Source organism: Triplophysa dalaica, chromosome 23 (assembly GCF_015846415.1).
Source record: "Triplophysa dalaica isolate WHDGS20190420 chromosome 23, ASM1584641v1, whole genome shotgun sequence".
Lineage (NCBI taxonomy): Eukaryota > Metazoa > Chordata > Actinopteri > Cypriniformes > Nemacheilidae > Triplophysa > Triplophysa dalaica.
Window position 1 is genome coordinate 3,689,015 of NC_079564.1, and position 14,750 is coordinate 3,703,764.

The window sequence follows — 14,750 nt, forward strand, 5'->3', positions numbered from 1 at the left end:
CTTGAATCAATTCTAATCAAGGTCGTTGTAGGATATAGAAAGTAATTAGTAATAAGTATTTAAATACTTTTTGGTGAGAGTATTTTGTACAGTTATCTAATTACACTATTGAATATGTAATTAGTAACTAATAATAAATTACTTTTGCAGGGTAATTTATCCAACACTGATTGTAATGGATTTTTAATCTGTGATTTTCTTCCCCTTCTTCTTTAGCATGCAAATGTGGTATGAAAATCTGCCGTTGACTTTCTCGTGTGCTTTATCATTGTGAATTAGCATAGCAGATGTGATAACATCTGTGGAAAGGGCTTATATAAATACATCGACATGCTTAGTTGTTTCAAGCAAGTTGGAAAAAAGCTGTCATTTTCACTGTTCTGTTTGAATCTTTGCTATTTATGAGGGCATCTTGTACGTGCACTATTACATTGTCTGTAAAACCTCTCTAGAGCACCTGAAATTGATGCTTACTGCTCCAAGATGATAGTAGGAATGCTAATGCAGGCTGTGATTAGAATAGCTCCACCGAACCCAGCTTAAATTTGCTATTTTATTGAGTTTTCAACTGCTATTGTGTGGGTTTCAAGGCTCCCATTGTCTTTGTTTGAAAAGCAACAGGTGTGTTGGTCACTACTGAGTGGTAATTTCCTCTCCAGATCTGTTTTGTGCTTTCTAACCTCTGTGGATTAGCGGACAGGCTCTTTAACAAAAGGACCATCCGTATTCAGGCCTGCCGCATGAATATTGATAATACAAACATGTAATTGGACGTGGCTTTTGGGGAATCATGAATATTCAATGTGACGAACATTAGCATTAATCCTCCCTTTACGTTTTTTTCTCGGTAACTCTTACTCATGCGAAATGCTAATAGTGGCCTTTGGTTTGATTCGGTTCAAATAGTTTATAATGTTGGCAGCGCAGAGCAAACCTTTATGAAAAGAAAGTACAATTATATTTTTTCTTTTTTATTCTGTGCTGCCACAGCATAATTATAAGGGGACGAATGTAGGTATTCAACAAGAAGGTGGGTTAAAGCTATTATTATTATAAGTTTGGGATATCCGAAGATGCTTTTATATCTAAGTGCTTTTTATATAGGGGTCTTATTTATTAATAATTGCGTAATGTTCTTCAACAGTAGGGGGTCTTGCAAAAATTTTGCAGTTATTTATTTTTTCATAACAAAAGGCTATGTACATGCAAGCAGATGCTTGTATCCAAACGACTTACAGATGAAAGAGCATTTAACAACTACGGTACACACTTTTCAGCTTAACATTTGTACAGAAAAACGGTTTGTGTTATATTGTACATTCATTGTATTATTTTTTTTTAATTAAAACTACTTAACGGTTGATTCTTTGTGGAGGTCTAAAGGAAGTTTGGGCCACATAATGGCATAATGTTTCTTGTTGTTGCTGCTAAAACCTTCTATAATATATAAATACAATACAAATAAACAATAGAAATTAGAATATTAAACATAATGATATTTTTATAAATTTTAACATAAGTGCAAACTGAATTTTACTTTAATCATATTTTTGCACTGAGAAAAATGCCAGTGCACATTTTTTCACATTACTTCAGTGTACGGTTAGCAAATGTGACACCTTGACAGATCATATCACATATATTCCCAATTTTCTTCCTATCACCAAAATAGCATGTGTGTGCGTAGAACACATTCTTATCCTCCGCTGATTGGATGTGATATGATAGCCCGAGTAATTTCACAGGTCACAGATCAGCCTGATGGCAGAGGGAACAGGGAGAGGAGAGGTCAGCGACCCTTCTCGCTGCGTTATAGAAGCAGCTGTCATTCCAACCCCCTCCACGCACGCACGGAGTAATCACAGCGCTGATGGGGCCGGCCTCAGATGCATTAAAGAGGCGCCGTACGTTTGTGCCGCCTGATGGAGCGCCCACGAGATAAAGACAAAGACTTCGGCGATGTAATACGAAAAGCATCTGTCACGTAACGCAGCTTCGGGAGCGTTTCTCTATCATTACCACCTCAGACGGAAAAAATTAGACCATGATTGAACTTTTTGTAATGCAAATGTCTTGGAGAATGGCAGGAGAATAGACCTTAACGCCTCATTCAAATCGTTTTCCTTTCATCTTTACGAAAACATAGAGCTGTCATCGTCTCTATTATAAACTCATTCTGCAGCTAACCATCAGATTTGCGGATTTGAGTCTACAATCTGATAATTCGCTGCTGATTTTGTCTTTCGTATTTTGAGGTCCGTTTCAGCTGAGTGTGAAGGAAAAGTTTGACTTAGTGGCGTAAACATTAGATGAGTTTGAGAAGATAAATGATTGAATATATTGCTTTGTTGGAAACAATGGGTGCTTTACTATAATGAAAAGTACAGTAACTAAATATTAATGCGCAATTTAATACAAATCTAGTTTCCGGGAACGTCCACGAATGTATCTTTTAGCGGTTTATCCATTTTCCGTTGTCTTTTCGTCGGTGGTAAGATAATTACCATAATTATAAGGAAGGCTTCCTTTCCAGTGCAGTCAGACATTTAGAGAAGATCGGCCCACCATGGGGTGTAATCTGCTTATCATTTTGTTTCAATCACGGACCTTTGAGTATGTGTGAATGCGGTCTAATTGAAGCGCTCATAAAACCTCTGGCCAGCTGATTGTGCAACATCCATCACTTTCAAAGCTGCTTGTATGGATAAATAGCTGGTTCATTTTATTGACCAGCTTATCAAAGACACCATCGGCCACTTAGAAACAGTTTATATAGCTATCGAGTTCAGAAAAAATGGTCAGCGTGATCTGAATGTGCAAACACTGACAATTTCAGGGAGCCATGTTTTATATGTTTATCCTGTTGGCCAAGATGCAATCAAGGCTTCAAAGATTGAGGAACTGAGACCAGGCTGTCCAACTAGCTCACCGTCAAAGTAATTTGTCCCGCGACGGCAAGTTAACTCACGATCGGTTTTGATATCCCTCGCCATGCTTGTCGAGAGATTTCGTTGAAGAGCGCGACGAATTGCTCTGGTGATTTACTTACAGTGACAGCTCGGACAAACACTGTGAGTCCAATTCAGTTCGAAACCACGGCAATATCTAAGGGATGGGTGCTATAAATAGCTTGATGGGGTTGAATGGGGTTTTATTGGATTAAATTGGGTTTTCTGTCCTCTGGTGAAATAGAGATTATGTCCCTATAATGAATTCATTGACTCTGGTTGTAGCCTCGCCAACAATTCTCTAGTCTGCGGGTTGAAATTGTGTTTAGAAATTGACAGCAGATGTGCTCTTATAGGACCTGTGTCCTCAAGGACTCAAAGTCACTTTTTGTGTAGACTTCCTGTCTTTCAGCTCGAATTTACGAAGAGAGAAGAGATTTTGACATTTATCAGGTCTAGTTAGATCAGTTATGTGGGAATGTGTTTTTTTCGGGTAGATCGGTTCGAAGAGAAAATAAATGGGCAAGAGCCAGTAGTGTCTTACGGTGTGACAGCAAGAATTTAGAAAAAAACGAACTATTAAGATTAGTTTCTCTTATACTATTTTAAATTATAAATGTAATATATATATATATATATATATATATAAATGATATATTATTATCAGTCATGTTTATACAGCACTTTAATTTAATAAGTGAATCAATTGAAACGTTAGACTACAATAGGTTGAATTGACTTGTACAGTCAGTTTGATTATATAAAAAAAATTAAAGGGGCAGTTCACCCAAAAATTGAAATTCTGACATAATTTCCTCACCCACGATTTGTTTCGAATCTGTACACATTCTTTGTTCTGATGAACACGGAGAAAGATATTTGGAAGAACGCGTTTAACCAAAAAGCTCTTGGCCACGATTAACTACAATAGTACAATAGTAGTCAAAAGTGCCCCAGAATGTTAGCTTTTCTACATTCTTCAAAATATTGTCTTTTGTATCGTAAGTAATGTATATAAAAAGAGTCTACATAAAAGTGCAACATTTATTTATTAAGCTTGAACTTCCCCAATTTGTCGCATATATTACCCTACATTTTTCATTGTTTAAGTCAGCTTCAGTCTTTTGCTGTTTTCAATTTAAAGAACATTCTATGATTATACAACCTTGATATCTTTAATATTGATTGTGTAAGGTCATATCAAAGATTGAAATCAAAGTGAAATTAATGCTTGACATCAAAATCATTATCTAATAATTAAACATAATGCGACTGTAGCTTGGTTTTCAGAGACAGGGTTCGAAATTCATTTCACCATAAATAGTGAGAAAAAATCTTGTTAATAGTAAACTTGTTTTCAAATGTAGAACTGTAGAAAGAAGTGTTTGAAGTTGTGAGATGTACACGGCTCTCTAAGGTTTCTGCGTTGAAGTGTGTCTGGTGTCCCGAGGTGAACGCGTCTGCCGTGAGTTACATTCGTCAGGCATGTCTGATAATCAGGGCGGATTAGCATGTACTCTTCCTTGTCACATGTGGGGGGGGAAATGTCTTCCTGATTGACAGCCTGTTATTTAGGTGGAATCAGTGAAGAATTTTTAATCACACTGTGCAACACAGGTGCGAACTCTTCTCCTCTCACGATACGTCTCTCGCAGCTGTGTTTGCAGCATCGCGGAAAGGTGAACGCTTTACCCATTTACAGATCTCCACACCCCTCTAAGCTTCTTCATCAGCACTCCTCCACCCCCCCTAGGCAATTAATCACCCCCTAAGCACCTCCTCCCCCTTTCTCACCCACCCCTCCATCAGCTCCACTCCTAAAGGAACTCATTATCATTTTAGGTATTTCTGGACAAAGATATTCTCAGTGGACGGCTCGCTCTAATTATCTGCCTGACTGTTATTGAGCGCTTTGATTAGGGGCTGTCAGTATGAGTAACAGGCAGCAGGTAGAGGAAACGGAAAAGGGACGGGGGTCTGTGAAGGAAGGGAGGAGTGGAGAGGTGGGCCAGCTCTTTTTATCCGGGTGTTTTTCTCTGTCAACTTGAAAATGAATTAAATATAGGACACAAAGCGGCAGCCTTTCTCTGCTGTTTTTTTCTCGCCTGTGCAATTTTTTACGCCCTCTCTCGCTGCCTCCCTCTCTCTGCTTTTCACACTTTGTCTTTGCTCTCTTTCTCACTCTCTTTTACTCTCTCTCTGTCCCTTAGGTAAGCCTGTGATGATAGTGACCGAGTACATGGAAAATGGATCTCTGGACACGTTTTTGAAGGTGAGCATGTTCTATTTTGCGGCAGATGATGAAGGCCAACTTGCACCAAGGGAATGCTGTGAAATATCACAGGCACACAATGCATGCTTCTGACACATTGGGCTCGACAACTCGCGTGTTGTTCGGGTTCACACGTCTCACTGCATGTTTTTTCCTCATCCTTCTCGGTTAGTGATTCCTCACTACGGATGAAGAAAATTAAATCAGCAGGCAAACTTAGTTGTTGATCAAAACATTTCATTTTTTCCTAAGATGGTGAGATGAAAGTTTTTTTAATTGGTTATGTGGTGACAATTTTCGGAGGGGCGAGAACAGTACAGTATATTTTGGCTGATATCTAGGGATGAAGAAATAGGTAGGATAGGGGTAAAATTAAAAGTTATAAATATATTTTTGTGTCTGCTATCATCTGAAATGAGAAGAAGGCCTCTATAGGGAAGTTCCATAAAAATTCAGAGAAAGAAAAAAAAACTGTCATGTCAAGAGACTTTTAAATTATTTTTAGGAAATCATTTACATTTAAATAAAAAAATTGGGCTGTCAAACAATAATCGCAATTAAATATATCTGTGTACTGTGTATATTAATCTATAATGTAAATAATACATTTTAATTCATTTTTATATTTTTCTTAAATATATGTATTTACGTTTTTAGCTGCATGTAGGTACAGTATATATGTTTATAAATTATTTAACAAAAATTAAATCCAAAATTAATATGCACAGACACACAGTAAATTATGTCCACACAAACTAAATTTGGATGTGATTAATCGTTTGACAGCCTTACAAAAATATGTAAAACTAATTGTGGAAAATTTAAAATGTGTATGCCCAATTTATTTGCAAAGGCTAAAAAATATTATCTATAAATCAAATCTGATTACTTTCAAATAGTAGCAATAATTTCCTACTTTATTATTATTACTAAACACTCTACCCCACAGCTACATGTCCATGTGCATCACTCAATCACACACCGCTGTTTCAATCCATATGGTCACATGACAATGATGTCAGATGTACTCGCACAATCATTGTACCTCACTATAATGAAGTATCATAATATGGTTAGTTGCTTACTTATTTCCCATCGCTCGCATTAAAAACGCTGAATGAACACACATTCATTGCAGTTAATAGCTCGTGCCCAGCAACACATTTAATTAGGAAGCCAATGAATTACGTGATTACTCATGAGACAAATTCAGACCTGGCCAACTGTGCCGGCATCCACCGAGGTTGCAGACGGCAGAAATATTGCCACGGGGAGCAGGATTTGACACGAGAACTCTTCATTATGTGCAGAAACACGACGGGCAGTTCACAGTGATCCAGCTGCTGGGGATGATGCGAGGCATAGCCGCGGGGATGCAGTACCTCTCCGAAATGAACTATGTGCATCGGGATCTGGCAGCGCGGAACATACTGGTGAACGGAAACTTGGTGTGTAAAGTGTCTGATTTTGGGCTGTCGAGAGTGTTGGAGGACGATCCTGAAGCGGCGTACACAACACGGGTACGAAAAACAAAGAACTTATGTGTTTGCCAAATTTGCTGTCTATGTCTAACCTGTTTTTGTGGGATTGTTCCCTCAGGGTGGAAAAATTCCCATTCGATGGACAGCCCCTGAGGCCATCACGTACAGAAAGTTTACGTCAGCTAGTGATGTCTGGAGTTACGGCATTGTCATGTGGGAGGTGATATCCTATGGGGAGCGACCTTACTGGGAAATGTCCAATCAGGATGTGAGTGAAAGCTGAATTTCTCTTTACAATCAAACCAATAAAGAAACGTAACTAGGTTTGTGAGGTAACATATTTCTTAAATGTGCGAATCTCCATCCATTTGAAATAAAAAACACAGCTGGAACTGTGGGAAAAAATGTAGTTCTCATCTCTCAAAAGTAAAAAGATTTTCATAGACAGGGTGAACTTTTCCAGATTTCAGTTCACAGGCAACTTTCAAATTAGGTTATTTGAATCCATGGCGGTCGATTCTTAGCTTATTTTCCCCCGTCTGAATCATTTTATGTATACATTTTCACCTTGGGAAGAGATTTTTGGAGGCTGCTGTGGAAAGAGAGAGAGAGATTGTACGAGAGAGCGATTGAGACATTTGGGAATGATTTGGGACTGTATACCCGTCGCATTAAGCTGGAGCACTAAAACGTTTGCATGCTTTTTAGCGGATGCACTTTTATTGTGTCGGGGGAACAGAATCTGAAAGTTCCATCCATGGCACGAACCACAAATCCATCTGTCTGCCTTCCTTCGCCATGGCAACGGGAAATCATGCATTACGACATTTACAGTCTTCCAGGCAACGGTTAAGCTGCGGATGTTTGCATCAAGCTAGTTTATTTTTTCCTTACGGGCGGTATCATTTCAAAAATTAAACTCACTCTCCGTTGCTACAATACAGACACTCTCAAACATTATCGCACGCTCTTTTCCGGGTCGCAAGCGGATAAAAATGGAGTTAATCCAACCTCACACAAAAGCTAAATGCATTAAGCGAATGCATAAATCCACTCAGTATTCATGAAGCTAATAAATGTATGATGTTTAATGTGGAACGTTCTCTCAACCCCTTAGGTAATAAAAGCTACAGATGAAGGCTACCGGCTCCCGGCACCGATGGATTGTCCCGTTGTGCTACACCAGCTCATGCTCGACTGCTGGGAAAAGAGCCGCAACGATCGGCCGAAATTCGGAGAGATTGTCAACACTCTGGACAGGCTGATCCGGAACCCGAGCAGCCTGAAGCAGCTGGCCAACACTTCAGTCTGGTGAGTCAAATGACTCGTGTGGATTACATTTCAATAGAGTCTCAATCGGTTTGTATTGTGGTTTATTTGTCTGTGTATATATATTAGGGATGGGAATTGCTCGGCACATTACAGTCCTATTCGATTATTTCGGCAATAAAAAATCATAGTAACGTCATTCCTAGTGTAGGCAAAATATCACATCAGATTGAACTTTACAGTGTCAGCATGTGTTTTAGCACCTGTGCACAGGAATGATCAGCCTTTGAGCATGTGATACAATGGCCTGCTTGATATTTGCTTTGAAAATACATTTGTGATGTAGAACAATGGTTGATGTAACACGTGGCTGGTAAACTTGGCTGACAATCTCTCATTCCTCCCCATCCCTAGTACATACTGTATATATATATATATATATATATGTATCATGACTTGTGCGTTTTGATGTTTCTCGAATAAGTGTGATCCTCCTTTTTACGGTAATCCAATAAATTCAGAATAAATGAAACAGATAAGATATCCTCGATTGAAGCCAGATGTAAGTCTGAACATTCACAATTCTCGTGTCTGGTACTCTGAATCGGGAGGGGTTGAGGGTGGTCTTGGCTGATATCTGATTGCCTGTCTGTCCCACTGCCGCATTTCGAGCGCTGCCAAAATCGGAGGCAGATGGAGGACTGGATTGTTTAGCCAGCGCTGGCCACAATTAAAGCCGAATGTGCAAGCTGCATTTTCCCACAAACCACCGGGAAGTCCCTGCCCTGCGTCCCTGCCATTAAATAAAATAGGTTTAGAAATTTGAAATTACTCGTGCTTGTGTTTGTTGCTACAGATAGAGATGTGGTTTGTTCTGCAATCTGGCTTCCTTCTGGATCTGGAAAGCTTAACGTGTGACATCTAGGCCAGATAAAGTACTGATAATCTGTGACACGCACACTTGCAGGAACACATAAAGGAAGTTGTTTATAAAATCATGCCCATGTGAAATAATCATTGTGCGTATGTTTTGACAAATGCCTGTATCGTAGATCATTTTATAGATATAAGTAGAGAATTCTTGCAACAAGAATAGTTGTTTAGTTTTAAAACGTAAAGAAATACTCATACATCATTTCATTCAATTTCATCATTTAATCACCCATAAGTTGTTTCCAACCTGTATACATGTCTTGTTCTGTTAAACAAAAATAAATACATCTGGAAAAATATTTGCAACTGACATTTCTGGGACGTCATATACTACTAGGATAATTCTTTTAAATATTTGTCCTGTTAAACACAAAAGAAGATATTTTGAAGGATTAAGGAAAGCAAACAGTACTTGGGCGTCTTTGACTACCATGGTGGTCAATGTCCCAGTTGCTAACATTTTTCCAAATATCTTTCTTAGTCTTAAAATGAACAAAGACATGTATGCAGGTTTGGAACAACTTGGGGGGAGTAATTCATGACCGGTTTTGGAGATAAGTATCCCTTTAAGATTTTTATGTAACAAACCTTTATTATAATTGGCTAATTATGGTTTATTTTCTTAGCACAATATACATTTTTATTCCAAGTTTACAGATATCCTGTTTTCTAAAGCAAATAACATTTTAATCTTAATTTTTTTATTTTCTGTCCAACCACAGGGAGGACCCAGCAACCCCTGATGCTGGGGTCAGCACAGTAGGAGACTGGCTCGACTTGATAAAAATGGGCCAGTACAAAGAACACTTCTCCAGCTCCGGCTATGTTACCTTGGACTCTGTTCTGTACCTCAGTTGCAGGTAAACAACTGCTGGAGGTCTTTTTTCAGTGTAAAATGTTTTGTTTCATTTTAAAACTCGAATCAATGCTAGTGGTTTCTGTATACTGTACAGTATATACTGTACTCTGCCAATGTTGTGAAACAGAATGCATTAACTTCCATTTGGAAGTTTGAACAAAGCTTAGTGAGTTGCTTTTATTTTCATAAATGTCGCTTTTGGCAGTCAGATCAAATAACAAGTTAAAAACCACGGCTGTAATTACTTCAGTCACTCATTACATTGGAAATTGAAGGTGACGTTGAGTGCACTGCATTGTGGGAGAGCGTATTTTGTGCAGCGTGTTCTGTTTTTACTGCACATTTTGGAAAATGTGGTTGATTTGGGTATTCCGTATGTACACAAAGTTTGCACACAGTACATGTATATGTAACTGTCAATGCACAAATCGATGTATGTTAGCATTCTATTTTGAATATATTCCCCATTTCTCTGAAACTTAAGTGTAAACTTTAACTATCTAAACAAAAGGGTAGATCACAGATTGTGGAACAAAAAATAAGATATTCTGCCAAATTCTTAGTGGTTTCGTGTCCATATAATGGAAGTCAACGGGGCTCAATCTTGTTTGGTTGCCAACATTCTTCAGAATATCTTCTTTCGTGTTCTGCAAAAGAAAGAAAGTCATACAGGTTTGAAAATGACACAAAGGTCTGTAAATTATTCAAGTATTTTCATATTTGGGTGAACTATCCCTTTAACAGGACTAGCTAGTCTGGCAAGCTGGCAGCCAGTTATCCAAACCAGACCAAGCTAGACCAGCAAAGCCGTCTGGGTTCGTTCATGCTGTTGTTTCAGAGTCAGACTTGATCTCACAAAGGCTCTTTCCCTTTCCTACCCTCCTTTTCTACCACAGTGAACTGGATAAGATGGGAGTAGCGCTGGCGGGCCATCAGAAAAAGATCCTTTCCAGCGTCCAGTGTCTTCAAGCACAGCAGGTGCAAGTATAGCCCCCAACACCCTAGACCCATTCCTCTTCCACTGAGGAGATCACGAGCGTTTGTGCCACATGGAGGCAACTTGACTCTGTCTTATCTCTACCAGCACTAAAGTTTATAAGCCCTGAGAGAAAGGGCACTACAATACCTTCCTCATATAATCAGCATCCAGAAGTGTTCTGAGATTGGAAATCGTTCTCGATGCTCGGAGATTGTCGACATTCACACCACTTAAAAGTTGAGATCTTTCGGAGAGCGGGAAAACAAGGACGAGAACCCACACCATGTGACATCACAGCACTGTGAACATCACGCTCCACTCCTCATTGTACAGAAGACCTTGAAGAAACACCGACTGTGTCTTGTGAATCTTTAACTGTTTTGCAAGCGATGCTTTTTATATGAATGCGCCCTTGAACGTGTCGTGTCGGACTGAACCTGGAACAGGAAGGAAACGGTAGTTGTTCTTTAAAATGTCCTTGCAGACTTGTGTACATGGTGATAGTTTAGAAAGGCTTTGAAAGACCGGTCGCATAAAGCAATGAAGCACTGATTGCTCTTCCACAACCACGCAATTTTATACAAAGCACATTTATACCGGAGATGCTCCTCAACCCCTGAATCTGCTCTCGGCAGCATCTGTGGAAAATGTCACACGCGGTGACACATCTGGAGACCCCACCTTTTCAAGCTCTTGACATCTGAATTCTTAGGAGAAGTAATTCTTCCCTCACAGACTCAAGAGGACGGATGGTCGATGTCAGAAAGAGGGCAGACATCACAACCGAGAACCTTGAATAAGATCTTTCATTCACGGTTGCTGTAACTTTTACTCGTCTTTTTCAACAAGGCGATGCGGAGAGCGTTCTTGTTTGATGTGGCTTTTCTTCTAATTTCATCGCATATTTCTCATCATCAGTCTACGCCTCGTTGCTTTGATGGAATAAGGAGACGGGAATATTTTTGAGCGTTTAATCAGAGGGACGACATCCCTAAATCCTAAATCGTCCTGGTGTTGATGGAACCGCACATGGTGAACTGTAGAACGTATGTTTGTCTTGGATCCTGTTTAGTGTCGAGCTCCACTGGTTACAGAGCAGTCGGCACCTTTATATTACATTTCAATATGGTCTTCCGACCATGAAATTTCCATATTATTTCATATTGTAAAAAGTGTCAGTAATATTTCCATGTTGCTGGTACTTTAAGACCATATTCTGCTTTATCTTCCCATGTGTAATGACAGTGCTTTGTTTTGCACTCTGAAATGGCTACGTGTAACAGTAATAAGTAGCGAAGATTGTGCGGCGGTAGAAATTGAGATTTTGTACAGTGTTTGTTATTGTATTTGTACAGTAATGACTTAGTGTTTCAAAGGTTTTGTCAGTTGTAAATTAAGTTCGTAACTCTTATATTATACCTTCAACTTTAGCTTTGGACACGCAAAGATTGTGAGGCTGTAGAATGTAACGGATAAATTAGCTTTATGGTGTTGCGGAAAAGCTAAGCATTCTCAGGATTTTTATTTTTCACAGATACACGCTTCAAGATGGCAAAAACTGACAGATCATCAGATGTTCGGTCAAGAGGGGTTCACTTTTTGTTTTAATTTCAGCCTTTTTATTTATGTTACTACACATTAAAGCATTGCGAACCATTTGTGTACTGTAAAACAATATTAATAGCACAACCCGAGCACTCTGGTTAGAGATATTGATACAGATGTTTTTTTTTTAATATTATTTATGGTCTTAGCACCGAAACCGTCTAAAGCAGTGTTAAACTCTCATTTTGTGACTCTCTAAGAATTCCTTTGGAGTTCAATCAAATTGAAAAGATAACGAATAATGTGTATTTCTTCGAATTAGGGTTCAATATTTATTGATGAAAAGTCAAGGCACATCTTCTCTGTCCTGTACTCATTTTTTAATTAAGAGCTAATCGTCAAATTACTGAAACATATGTGCCTGTTCAAATCTATAATTTCCCATGCGGCGACAATAACAGTCAATAATTTAATGAGCCCTTCTATCTCAAACTCTTCATTCATGAATCTATTTATTTTCTTTTCTTTCTAATTCACAAAGGCAACAAAATGCGGCCATTAACAAATGCCGTTTCCACTCAATCTCTTACAGTTCAATGCAGTATTGTTTTTGTCTTCGAAGTCTTCGAAGTCTGATTTTTTGCAAATAATGCAGTTCTTTGTGTTTCATTCTGATGATATCATACAGTTTACACACTTCCGGTTGCTGGGTTACCTGCACGTTGCATCAGGACCACTCAATCCAGTCCTTGCACCCCCCCATGTTATAGATGTCTCCTTATATAAAACCTTATTCAACTCCACTTATTATTGTATTTATTAGGGAGACATCTACAACAATTGCGAGAGTAGATGACTATGCTTGCTTTAAAATCACTCTTGCATTACTGTTATGTCACACGGCGATCTGTCTGGACACCGCCGCATGAAGTCAGACAAGGCTATTTTGGGGGGAGATGGACAGCTTGAATCAGGTGTTTTGTATACTGTAGGGAAAGACATTTAAAAAATGGGCTAGGAATGGAGTTACACTAGCTTAGACATTTCAGTCGATTTTAAACACAGTATTTAAATATCGATAGCCAGGTTTGTACGTCTCTTACAGCAGTCACAGAGTGTAAAGTGCTTTATGGAATATATTTAATGATTGGATGTCATCAGTTAAACTGAGAAGTCTGAACAGCAGTATTAGAAGTTTGTTGGATTATTTTGCAAGCAGTCTTTGTAAATCACTTTGTATTTAGCCAGCAGGAGTGTTGGCTACGGGTAATGGCGTGGTTACAGCATTCATTCAAATCTGCAATATCGGTCTTGTGGCGTTCAATGCATATTACAACCCACCTCTAAAGGGAAGCAATTCAGACGCGAGTGTAAAAAGCTTTTTTGGCTTGTACATGATCAGTAATGGAGACAATGATCAGAAAACTCTATTAATAGTCACTAAGGCATCGACTTAAGCAAAGCCTTCAGTCAGAACCTGAAGATGTTACCTCTACGTTGCTGTGCATTTTTATTTTGAATTCTGAACATTGTGATCATTTGTGTACTGTTATTTTACAAAGCTCTTGTTGAATTGTATGCATTTTAAACATTGTGTCCAATAAATATGTTAATATTTTTAATATTGTGTGGTTGTCTGCTATACTCAAGTCATTTTATGGGAAACAAGTGACTGTGAAAAAGCAGGATTTTTTGCATTATATAAACATCGAACCAAAAGTAATTTTTTTTAAAGAGAGCACAAGCATACATTACAATAGATTTTACAAAAATAGTTGAGTCAAATTGTAAGAAAAAATATTTTGCTTAAAATAAAATAAAAATTGAGGAAACTTGATCACAAAAATTGGCTCTCATGAAAGAAGTCAAGGTTGCTTCCAAATATTTGTGTCACTTTTTTAAACTAAAAGACTCGAATATGAATGAGCATTACGATTTTACATAAATATTATGAAGGAAAGGTCAATTCTCAAGAAAACATCGAACATCTGTCACCAGACGACAGATCTAGAAGCCAGACTCCCCAGGGCGACTGTGAATAAACACACAGGTAAACAGATTGTCAGAGGCTTGTCTCCTGCTTCTTCCAGGAGATGCTCGTGAGATCCATGCTAACTGAAAACAAACACAGCTCAGGTCTTTACTATTCCCATCATGCTTGGCTCAAACACTGAGCCACCATCTGGAAGGGCTTCTCTGAATGGCAGAGAGTGTTGCTCCACCTTAAAAAAATCTCCCAGTTTAAGCTTCTCCCAGCTGTTCTATTTTTTTTATTCGCCAAACATCACTGTCCGTCTCGTAAAAGATCAAAGAGTTTCTTTATGTTGTATATGAGTCATTTATTAATTTTGCCTTGTTTGAATTGGAGAGATGTGTGGATATGCACATGCCTGAGAAACGTATTGATGCAATGATGACCTCAGCAAAAAATAACAAACTTTTAAAACATCAAAAGTACTATAGC

The 14,750-nt window shown here is 38.5% G+C and overlaps 1 protein-coding gene across 1 annotated transcript in view; it reads left to right on the top strand.

Moving 5' to 3' along the window:
• ek1 (eph-like kinase 1) overlaps positions 1 to 13,908 on the top strand; it is a 57,417-nt gene extending 43,509 nt beyond the window's left edge. Inside the window, exons 12-17 of the mRNA XM_056738212.1 lie at positions 5,159 to 5,220; positions 6,531 to 6,740; positions 6,820 to 6,969; positions 7,819 to 8,012; positions 9,626 to 9,763; positions 10,659 to 13,908. Of these exons, the coding sequence (XP_056594190.1) occupies positions 5,159 to 5,220; positions 6,531 to 6,740; positions 6,820 to 6,969; positions 7,819 to 8,012; positions 9,626 to 9,763; positions 10,659 to 10,752 (848 nt within the window). The 3' untranslated portion in view covers positions 10,753 to 13,908. The remainder of the gene's footprint in view (positions 1 to 5,158; positions 5,221 to 6,530; positions 6,741 to 6,819; positions 6,970 to 7,818; positions 8,013 to 9,625; positions 9,764 to 10,658) is intronic.
• Positions 13,909 to 14,750: the final 842 nt, after the last annotated feature.